At 35.9% G+C, this 11,742-nt stretch overlaps 1 protein-coding gene across 1 annotated transcript in view; it reads left to right on the top strand.

The window, feature by feature from the left end:
- Window positions 1-11,742, top strand: part of slc25a36a (solute carrier family 25 member 36a) — an 89,867-nt gene that overhangs the window by 68,906 nt on the left and 9,219 nt on the right. The window contains exon 4 of the mRNA XM_043702039.1: window positions 4,253-4,353. Within this exon, the coding sequence (XP_043557974.1) occupies window positions 4,253-4,353 (101 nt within the window). The remainder of the gene's footprint in view (window positions 1-4,252; window positions 4,354-11,742) is intronic.

The raw sequence follows: 11,742 nt of genomic DNA, 5'->3' as shown, positions 1-11,742 counted from the left end.
AATCTGTTAATTTTTCGAATCAAGTGACCCTTCCTCAGAACCTTTTCTAAACTGCTTTCAACACTAGCATCCTTCCGTAAGAATGTATGAAGAAACGTCAGGTAATTGGTGCTCAGTAATAGAACTGGTGCAGGCACAGTGGGCTGAATGGCCCCTCTCTGTGCCATAACAATTGATTGTGAACTAAAATGACCAGTACTGTACTCCAGATTTAGACTCCACAACAGCCTGTGTACCTGAAGCATAACTACGCTGCTCTTATTCAATTTGTTTCAAAATAAAACATTAATATTCTGTTAGCTCTGGTATTTTCTGTATTTGCATACAAACTTTTGTAATTCATGCACTAGGACACCCAGATCTCTCTGCAATCTCTCGCCATTTAGCGAAGATGCTCTTTCTTGCCAAAATGGACAATTTCGCACTTTCCCACATCATACTCCATTTCTTGCTTAACCTATCTATGAACTTTTTGTAGGGTCCTTGTACTCCTATCTGTGCGTTTAACAAGAGAGTATGCACTCCTTCGGGGATGGGAGATGCCATCTAAGCTGTGTCAGACCAAGATAGCCAGATCGCTGGACATTCACAGCAGGTGGACTGAGTTTATGCTAGTCAGTGTTTACCAGCTCTGGCCGTTTTAAATTGAGGAAAGTCTGGAATTTTTTTGTTGACATTGAAAAATCAGATTTTTAAAAATTCTCATTGTATTTGCCTAAATTTCTCACCACCATTGTCCACACTCTTCAATTCTACCTGTGCTTCTGTTTAGAAAGTCTAAGGTCTGATTATATTTTGCATGTGCTGTCAATACGCCCTGCCACTTTCAAAGATTAATACATGTGGACACCGAGGTGCCCTCTGTCCTTGCGCACCCTTGACTGGTTCATTTAAATCTAAGATTTCCTATCCCTTCCGACAAGTACCTCACCTAATTTCTCTATTCAGTTCCATCTAGGCGAAAGTGGGTACTGCAGATGCAAGAGATTAAAGATTAGAGTGGTGCTGGAAAAGGAGCATTCAAGGAGCAGGAAAACCAATGTCTCTGGCAAAAGCCCTTCATCATTAAGTTCCATGTTCCCATTCAACTAACCAATTGATGTCCTCTTGCAGTTGATGATTGGTATCATCTCACTGTTTGCCACATCCACAAGTTTACCATTGGCAACTTTGAAATTTGACTTGGATAAAAACAGTGCCTCTGAGCATTGGATCTTCACAGTCTGTCATCTGTATTCTTTAAAATAGCTGTTTACCAGACCTTGATGTTTTCTGTCCTTAAGCCACTTTGTTATCCAAGCAAACACCCTTCTATGAACTTCAATTTCATGTTTTGTCGAATGTTTTCTTAATATTCTATCTGGTCAACATCAATTGTAGTCCTTGTTACTCAACAAAAGCTTTCAATTATTTGAGTCAAGCATGATCTGCCTTTTACAAATCTGAGCTGGCTCATGTTAAGTCAAATCTTTCCAAGTACCTTTTTTTTCTGATTTAATGTCTCTAAAAGTTGTCTTCTGTGATAAATTTTCTAGTTTGAATTCACTAGGACCATCCTTGGACCTTTTTTGCACATTTGCCACTTCCCAATTCCATAACATCACCCTGCATTTATGAAATTGTGGATCATTTTGGCACATCCTTCCAACACTTTCAGCTCCACTTTCCTTAGCAGCCCAAGAAACAAACCATCCAAACAAGGCAACTTGTTCACTCTTCAAACACATCCAGGTTCCTCATGCCTAATCCAGGACTTTTAATCTTGCTTATTAATGTTCACCCCATCCATTATCAATATCCTATCCACTTTGAAAAAGTGTCATTTAATGCAATGAAAAATAAGTTAAAATCTTTGTATTTCAACAGTAATCTGGTATAGCACTTGAAGTAAATGTCTTGCCTCCACCTCTGTGTAACCTGATTTTAACACTCAAAATTAATTTTCTTATAAAACTGCACTGAACCATATACAAGGTTTTTATCTAATTTTTAATTCTTACTTCCTGCAGTCTTTAAAAAATGGCTGTGCATATAAGAAAACAAGGTCAACTTCTAAATGTTCATTCATTGGGTGCAGTAAGTGGAAAATCATGGCCTCAGTTTAGCAATTATAAATAGCTTTGAGCAGGGACAAAATAATTTGAGAACTTTTATTTTTGAATTAACATTGAAGATAATTGGTACATTGTCTGTAGTTCTGCTGGTTTGGCTTATTTCAGGTACTGATTTAAAAATAACAAGAACCCAATGCCTACCTGTTATATGAATGAAAACAGAATTAACGCAGTCGAGGGTTCCTTTTGACGTAGTTTAAATGGAGGATGTAATTTAAGAAACAAATTGCTTTCACTAATTTATTAAATAGTATAAAGTATACCTGTTTTCTTTATATCCAGTGCACAGTCAGCAGACTGATCTTTTTTTCCCTAATAGTGAAGTATCACAAGTAGCACTTAAACCTGTTGTAAAAGGAATATATGTGCACTTAATGGTATTTTCCAAAGTGATGTTCAAAAATTTTAGTAATAGTAATAGCAAACATATGGCTTGTTGAGTTTGCCTTCTGTGACTAAGAGCAGTACCAAAGGTTAATTGAGTCACTCAGTTATGGCCTATCAGTTTAACAGACCATTAGTAAGTATGGCCTCAAGTATTGTAAATGACTCAGTTCAGCAGTCCTTTTATTACCATGGATGTGAGTACAGAACATCTGCTAACATTCCAAGTGCCACCTTTCTAATGCTTGATACCTGTGATGTTCTTATTCAGCAGGATTTTTATGAAGTAATTAATTTCATTAATGATTGTAGGAAGAAAATTGCTGGAGCCTTTTGCGTTGTCTAGTAGCTCTGATTTAGAATAAAGACATTGTGCACCTGTGTATGCAAAATAAATAGCTAAAGAGCTTTATCGTTACTTAACAAGTGCTTTATCAGGAGGATTTTTGTGCTAACTTCTGGAAATGTGTGCTCAGTAAGTTACTAATTTGGTTGGAATGCAAAATACATCAGTTTTGATTTTCTCATTCTGAACAGGAAAGTGGACAAAATGTACTGCATTGTAAGTTGCAGAACAGTACAAACCAGCCAGTTCCTAGGCTTTGGTATCTGGCCAGTCAGTTTGGCTTAGATGGCAAATTATATACTTTGGATCTCTACCACATGTAAGATGACAATCTGCTGAAAGTATTACATTGTCCTTTTGCTACACTACAGTACACACACGTTGCACAATCACATTGATCATTCCAACTCCAATGGAAAAATTGTTCGCATGCAAAATGTTAACTTGTCTATTCTGTCTTCAGATGCTGAAAGAGTGACCTTTGCGGTTGCAGCATTAGCTGTTTTGAATACTGATCTTTTAGCAATGCAATTTTTGAGAGGCTATTTTCCAAAGCTGTGGGCTTAATTTGGTTAGCCTTGAGTGTGTAGCACATTTCTCTCTCCGAAAGGTTAGCAGCCTGGGTAAATACTTTGAAAACAATTTTTTTTAAAACCCTTGGAATTTCCCAAGTATTCCCAATTGGATCTGTAAATTGATTCCAATTCCTGTTAGCATTTATTTAAATCTGAGGATGCTGCTGGTCACAAACATTATCCTTAAACTCTGTTTGTTTATTCTGTCCAATTGCACTGTGCAATCATCAATTGAAGATCAGTTAATGAAACTGGCCCGTTTTTGAGTTGTTAGAAAGTTCTACAAAGTGTAGAGAATGTGAGGAGGAGAATCAATTGTTAGTTTTTGAAAGGGCTCCTGGTATAGATATTTATAATGGCCCAATCTTTAACGATGGCCAAAAGTCCTAATGCCTACATACAACTTGACAAATCCTGTTTGAACAAATGCAATCAGTGTTCCTTCTAAGCTGCGCAGCAACCTGGAAGTTCTATGCAAGTCACTTAAGTTGCAGCTTTAAAGTACCATGTGTAAGTTTGCAAGTGATGCACACTTGCATGCAGAAAAGAAAACTGAAAATATTGAATGTAACATTAAATCTAGTCTATTTCCCCATAGATTCACTGTCTTTAGACCTTGTGAATCCAAGGTGGTTGTTTACAATAAATTTTTGTATCTTTTCATCTCTTGTTTATGGGACATAGTTCTGAATGAAAATATTAAATTTGAACGTATGTACACCATTTTCAAGAGAGTAATGCCAAGGAGAGTTTTTTTTTAAATCATTGGCAAGTTGCTGCATTTAAGATATGACTAACATTTCACTTGTGCAATTTTTTTTCCCCCTATCCAGAGCAATATACTTCGCTGCTTACTCCAGTTCAAAGGAGAAGTTGAACGCAGTCCTTGATCCAGATTCTAGTCAGGTCCATATGGTCTCGGCTGGAGTAGCAGGTCAGAGTAAAGACTGTTGCTTTCCTTTTGAGGAACAGTATTTGGAGAACATAGCCTTATTACTTAAATTTACTTGCAAGTTTCCAAATTTGTAAAATGAGGTGAATTTTCAACCTGAGTTGAGTGTTGCTGTATCTAAATGGGTATGTTAATTCTCAATGCAGTTATAATAACTGTTGTTTTATTTCAGCATTTTCTACGAAATTGGAGAGTGGTTTCTTCACTTAGATGTCACAGAAAATGTATGATTGCTTAGTGTTTCATGTTTAAAAGTCACTTCATATAATTATTTATGGAGATGATTTAAGCATAATCTAGACAAATTTAGTTTTTAAAGAAATGCCTTATCTGAAGAATGAAATTATTAATCTCAGACTAACTTCAAATACAACTTCTAATTTGGTTTTTAGACAATAAAATCTTTTTTAAAAGCAGTTCCATAGATTTGCATTAACGGTCAACTTTAAGTGAGGTTACAAGAAAGAAAAAATAGACTGTTCCAATATGCTGTACAAGTCTGAAACATTCTGTTTACCCTGGTACTTAAATGTGGCCCATGTCCATTGCCTCTTATTTGCAATTTTCAGTGATCTAAACTTTTTTTAGTTGTATCATCCTAGTTTATTTAATTAAGTTATTCAGCAGGGCTAACTTATGTTTAGAAAAAGCCAGTATATTATAAGCCCCATGATTTATTAAATTTAATTTCAAAGTTACCGTTGAGATCTTTTGGAGAAAACGCTGAGAAAGTGGGTATGGAATGATATTTTGATTACTGGTGATTAATATTCCCATTTAATTTAAAATAAACACACTTTATGAAAGGTTTTTGATAATTTTATACAGGAAGAACAAATTTGAAATTACACCACCATTCTATTAGGTCAAGCACAAGAGGAATAACTGCAGGTGTATTGGGTGAATGTATAGCATGTTAGCGCAAGGCATAACTGGGCTATTTCACAAAAGGGTTGAAAATTTTCAACATGATTTTACCAAAAAAAATACCATAGTTAACAAACTAGCATTTTGTATACTGCTTGATTTTCTATGGTGACAAGAATGTTCAAGCTGCTTACTTGATTCATGACTTCATCCTTAATTGGTATTTTTGATTCCATAGATTATTAGCTTTTTCAATAGCTTTCAAAATGAATAGTAAAAAGTTAACATTGAGATTTTCCTGATCTGCTTAACGGCTGTATTTTATATAGCACTGAACCACGTAGGTTACAAATTTGATCCCTGGCCTGTGCTGAATTAATTGCTCACTGTCAGGGAAACTCTTGCCATGATTGGATTAGGATGAAAAATTCAATCATGTTCCTTCTAATAATGACCTGTTGTTTTTAAAAAAAACTTTCAACAATGCTGCAAAGCTCTTAGTAAAATCCAGGGTATTATTTCTGAAAATATTATATCAGCTGAATTTAAGAATCATTTTTCACCAAGTTAAATATTTTTCTTGTGAAATAAAATGATAATGCATCTGGTGTTAGTTCTTGTTTGTTAACCACGTTAAAGAAATACATTGAAACCAAAAATTATGCTTAAACTTTGGAGATCAGTCACAGTAGATTCCTGTGTTGAGGATTTGCCTTCAGGTCGTACAGTTATTACCCCCCTCCGCTTCCAGAAACCATAAACATGGGTTCGTTGATATATTCACATGGGGTTCACATTGCTATTTATGTTTTAACAAAATTATGAGGAAGACAGAAGCAAATGTGGGGAAAAAAAACTGTTTTCAGCTTGTTCATTGATTGTGAAATAATAGTCCAGAAACATTAGGGATCATGTATGAAAATCGACAAGAGTAGGTGGTTTATTTGAGTTTTATTTGGGTTTGGAAAAACTGAAAAAGGAAGGTCAAGAGATGTTTCTGCAATTTCAGATTAAGTTTCAGAAGGAAAATGCTAACCTTGTCACTTGTTGGGATGTTAAGTATCATCTTTATTGTTGCTGGTTTCTTTCTCTATTTGTGTATGCAGATTATTGTATTCTGATTCATTTTATAACTTGGAAGGAAGTACTTCAGTGGTATTTCTGTTTGAATGATTAGGATGTGGCTACTGTACATGCTTGAGGTAGTAGCTATTAAATTTTGACATGAATGAATACATTACTGGTTTAATTAACTGATTTTCAAGCATAAGTGTTTTGATTTAGCATGTCACAACAAGTCAGAAATCCAAGGTAAAGGGCTCTGAACTTTATATTGTCCTGGGGGACAAAGTAATCTAAAATGAAAGATAGAAAACATGATTGAAATACATGACAGTAGATAAAGCATGATCGTTACTGGATGTTACTGCAATGCACAAAAGCACCTTATTTCAGTCAAGTGCACATCATTAATAAATAACTGGAGTGAGATCCCATTTGCAAAATTTCTCAAATACAATTCTCATATATAATGAGACTTTTGAAAACTAGAATTGCAAACCTGCCTGAATAAATAGCTTACTTTTGTTGACTTTTCCTCTCCTAAGATGTTTGTGTCAATCTAGGCCTGATAAAAGGCCGAGGTAAAAGAATCAGAAAGAGAACATACAAGTTCAAAGTTAAATGTTTTTCTCCCAAGATTTTCAAACTGTATATTTATTTAAATATATAATATAGAATATAATCAGATTTTGCACAAGGGAAGATAGAGAAAGAATATTTTATCATAAATGGTGAGTTTGACAACTCAAGAATTGCAAGTGAATATTATGTACGTTTTGAGTGTATCTTTACCTTTGGGTTTTTTTTCCACTACTTGGGTTTTATTTTTGTCTGCCACTCTCCAACCCAATTTCAACTTGATTTTTCTCTCTGCAAAAGATGCTGACTTGAATAATGAGACAGTTCCAGTCCATTGGTGCTGTATCTAAACTCTTTAGATTGAGAATGACTTTCTTTTTCAATCAAATGTTGAATGCAGCAGTGACTAAACAGTACACAATTGAAGAACCTGCAATATGTGGGGCAGGTGAAATTTGATTATATCCTTTGAATGTCAGAAGGCCATTCATTTGCATGAACGTTCTGTCGGCCTGACATCACAAACATCCCTCTGAACACCTTTCGATCAGCGACCACCACTAGACAATACTGAAATGGGACACTGTTCTGCATTCCATTCACCCATCACCACTCCCTGTCTAGGAGCAGTAAGGACATTGATATTTAATAATCTAGCACATAATTAAGGAAATCCAACTCTGATTAAATCGGTAACTTCTTGTGTTTATTTGGCTCACTACCAAATTATTTTTCTTTTAAGTTTTTTTATGGGAAGTGGTTGTCTGGCAAGACTGACTTTTTTTTGTCATGAAGTAGTATGAGCTACTGTCTTAAACCACTGCAGTCCATGTAGAGGTGGGGAGTTATAGGATCTTGCACCAGCAATGATGAAAGAATGATAAATGTACTTGCAAGTTAGTATGGTGTGTAAGTTCAAAGGCATCTTTGGAGTTTTCTATCTGACTGCTTCCCTTCATCTTCAAATGGTTATGAGTTTGGGAGGTGCTGTCAATGACATCTTAAAGTACTGCTGTGCGCCTTCTCGATGGTGTGCACTGCAGCCAAACTATGAAATGACTCAATAGTTAAGTTGGTGAGTCAATTGCTTGTCCTTGGTGTTGCAGGAATTGCACTTATCCAAGTAAAAGCGAAGTATTCCATTGCACCCTTCGCTATTTACGGAGCACAAGTTGAAGGCTTCAGGGAGTCAAGACAATCACAGCAGCCTTTGCCCTTGTTCTCATAGCTACAATATATGTGACTGTTACTGTTAAGTTTCTGGTTAGTCGTGAACCCTGGGATGTGATAGTTGTAATGCTGTTGAATGTCTCAAGATGTTTTGTTAAGCTTTCTTGCTAGAAATGGTCTTTGCCTGTCATCTCTATCATGCAAATGTTATTGTGACATAATAGTCAAAGACTGACTCTTGTTCTGGTGAGTGTGGCCTGCTTGTTACAGCATCACACCTTATCAGGTCCTTTCAAGGACTTGTGGGTCTTAATACGAACACCTCTTAAACTCCAATGGACACAGGCCCAGCTTGTCCAAACATTCCTTTATAAGAATGGAAAGCTGTTTGCAATGCCTTTCCACAGGATGCATTCTTTGCTTATTGTATATGTTACTGAGTCTCACTTAAACATGGAGACGTGATTTGGAAATCTGCAGATGACAAAAGGCAACCAGGAAGTTGAAGTGATATCAGTGGTTGGGCAAAAGAGTGACAAATGGAATTCCATCTGGAGAAGCAAGGTGGCAATTTGGACAGGGCAAATAATGCTCGGGAACAGGCTGTAAATGGAGGTTATTGGGAGTGATTGAGGAGATTTTGAAGTACTGCTCCTTGAAGATGACAAAACTGATAAATAAGGTGGTAAAGAAAGTTTATGGAATGCTTTCATTCATTGGATAAGGTTTAGAACACCAAAGTGGAGATGTAAGGTTGGACCTATATAAATGTTGTTACACCAAAGCTGGAATTTTGTGTAGCTCTGATCACTGCTTCACAGGGAGCTAGAGAAGATTGACCAGAATCTCGCCAAGGTTTGACATTTGCAGTGATGAAAGATTTGGTAGATTTTAATTGCTTTGCTTGGAACAGAGAACGCTGAGGAGTGACTTAACGGAGATGTGCAAAAATACGAGGACCCGAGATTGAATAGCTAAGAAAGACCTGTATCCAGTGGAGAAGTCCATATCCTGGGACTGCAAATTTCAAGTGATTGGTAGAAAGATTAGACGGGACACCGAGAGATTGGTGAATATCTGGAATTTGCTTGGTTTAGTGATGGAAGCAGAAACCCTGCAGCTGCAGATTTAGGAGCCCTCAAAATGAGTGAAGGTAACAGCAATTCAATGTTAGAGACCAGCTGCTGGAAGGTGGGATTAGAGAAGATGGCTAGTTTACACATTTTTTTTTTCTTTTGGCTTGTGCAAACGCAATAGGCTGAAAAGTCTCATTCTGTGTGGTACCTTTTTCTAAGGATCTTGTGAAAATACTCACCATCCTAGATATCAATTGTGTGAAACTTTGCAACTGTTTTTAATGCATTTACATCCTTCTTTTCACAAGAGACCAAAACTCTAAATTTCCAAATGTTGTCTCCTCAGTGCCCTGCACAACTTAAGTAAAACTTATTTACTTGGACCACTATAGTGGTATTACAACATGGAAAGAGGCCATTTAGCTCAGTACTTAGTCTATAGCCTTGTAAGCTATGTCTTTTCGTCTGAATGTTGTAATATTTCCTGTTTCCATCATCCTTTTCGGGCGGGAAGTTCCAAAATACCACCACCCTCTGAGTGTAAAAATTTCTACTCCAATCCTCTCTAACCTTGTATTCCTTACCTATAAATCTGTGTTTTTTTTTATAATTTACCCCTCTACTTGTAGGCAGAGTTTATTATCATCAACCCTATCTATGCCTCTTCATATTCCTTGTAGACTTTAATCAGGTATTCTTCTCTCTCCCCACCCACCCCCACTTCTGTGTTCCAAGAAATAAACAGTCTTCCTTCATAGTTGAAATATTCCAAACCGCATAACCTCCTGATGAATCTCCTCTGCATGCTCTCCTTGACTATCACAACCTTCCTATAACTTAGTGACCATGTCTGCATATGTACTTTAGCTTCTAAAGTGAGAATGTGCCTTGATTTATGATCTCAGGAAATGCATGAAAATGCTTGATTTGTGGACTGAAAGTTTACTCTGTCCTGAAGTTTTTGATCATTTAATGCATTTCACTTCTCTAGTCTTAAAAAGTCAATGAAAAACTGCAGCATAAACTTTCCAAAAAGAGAGAATCATGAGATCTAATTACATGTGGTCAGCGTAACAGGATCGAACTCTTTTTTTCATAAATTGTATCCATTTGAACTTGGAATGCACATGTCAGAAATATAGGTGTATTCTTTGAGTAGCATGCAGAAGCTCACTGAATAACTACTTTTGCTGCTAATGCTCACGATGAACCATAGCTGACTTAAGATATGAATGAAAAGTGTTTCTTACAGTCAGCATACAATTCTCATTTTAGATTTTGTACTATCTCGGAATAGCATTTCCTAGTACAAAATTATGTAAGATGTAATTGAGTTGCCCAAAGTGGACCAATTGTTAGTAATCCATTCTTTTGACCATGTGAAAGATTAGAAGCTGGAACTGACACTGCAGTGAGTAGTTTGAATCTTTTGAACATGCTGCAGGTAATTAAATTTTTGAGGTATATTATTTGTCTTCGAACCAATTAATTCACTAAAATTGGCAAACTTAAAACATTTCTTCAAGTGATTGCATGAAATTTAATAAATAGTAATTCTTACTGACCAACAGCTGAGCCAAGGTTACTCAGCACAAACCATGCAAGACGACATTTCATCCTCATTGATTTTATCCCATCGTATTTACAATAGTCAGAACGTAGTCATTTGTGTTCGAGAGAATTATCTAATGTGGCTTATAATCTGAGCATTGTGGCATTTGTTCTCCTTCTAATGGTTGCTTTGTTTTAGTGAATGCATTTCATTTTTGCTGGGAATGGACAGATTCACCCACAAAATATTTTTTTTGAAAAAAAACCAATTTTGATCATTACAATATTAGGAGATTGAGAGAACAAATGTTGAGTTTTTTTTTTATAAAGAAATGAAAATGTTCGAGTAGTTAACCAAATTGTTATATGTTCATATGACCATATCCAAATAAATTGGTTGTATTTTTGCAAATATATTTTACAGTAAAACAATCTGTCTTGTAGAGATTTATTCATATAGCAGTATTGATCACTTGGTTTGGAAAGTCTTAATTTGCTTGGCAATGTCTTGCACAAGCAAGAAAGATATTCCAAGTTTATAGGTTTTTGCAGAAAATCCTAGTTTTTCAAATGGCTGCTTGGTAAACTCTTCTAGAAATTAAAAATGTAAGACTTAAGGCTCCTGATGTACACTATTTATTGATTTCTGTGCATATTTGCTACACTTAAGACAAGGTTAGCATTTTTATTTGTTCATAAGTGATGTTCCATCATTCTGTATAACAGTGTTTTACTGACAGTAAATTTTGTAAGTGTTCCATTAATAGTATTTTGTGGTCTAAGCCATGCTGCAAATAGCAAAACTTCAGTACACCAATGTTTAAGGATAAACTTTTTCACTATCACCTTTCTTGGCCCTGTTTTTAATTCACAGTTGTTCAAGAGGGGGGAAAATATCTCAACTTGAGTGAGACTTGCAATTAATTATTTGAGTTCTACCAAAAGGTACAGTATTGCAAGTTCATCTGATAAGGTCACCTTCTTGTTGTGATACAGAAAGCCTGTGTCTATTTTAGACATATAGTGTACATTTCTCCCAAGCAAAGTGTGAAATCCTGTCATCCCA

Source organism: Chiloscyllium plagiosum, chromosome 13, assembly GCF_004010195.1.
Source record: "Chiloscyllium plagiosum isolate BGI_BamShark_2017 chromosome 13, ASM401019v2, whole genome shotgun sequence".
NCBI classification, from domain to species: domain Eukaryota; kingdom Metazoa; phylum Chordata; class Chondrichthyes; order Orectolobiformes; family Hemiscylliidae; genus Chiloscyllium; species Chiloscyllium plagiosum.
Note: the sequence above shows the minus strand (reverse complement) of the source record. Positions and strands in the feature narration are given on the sequence as shown.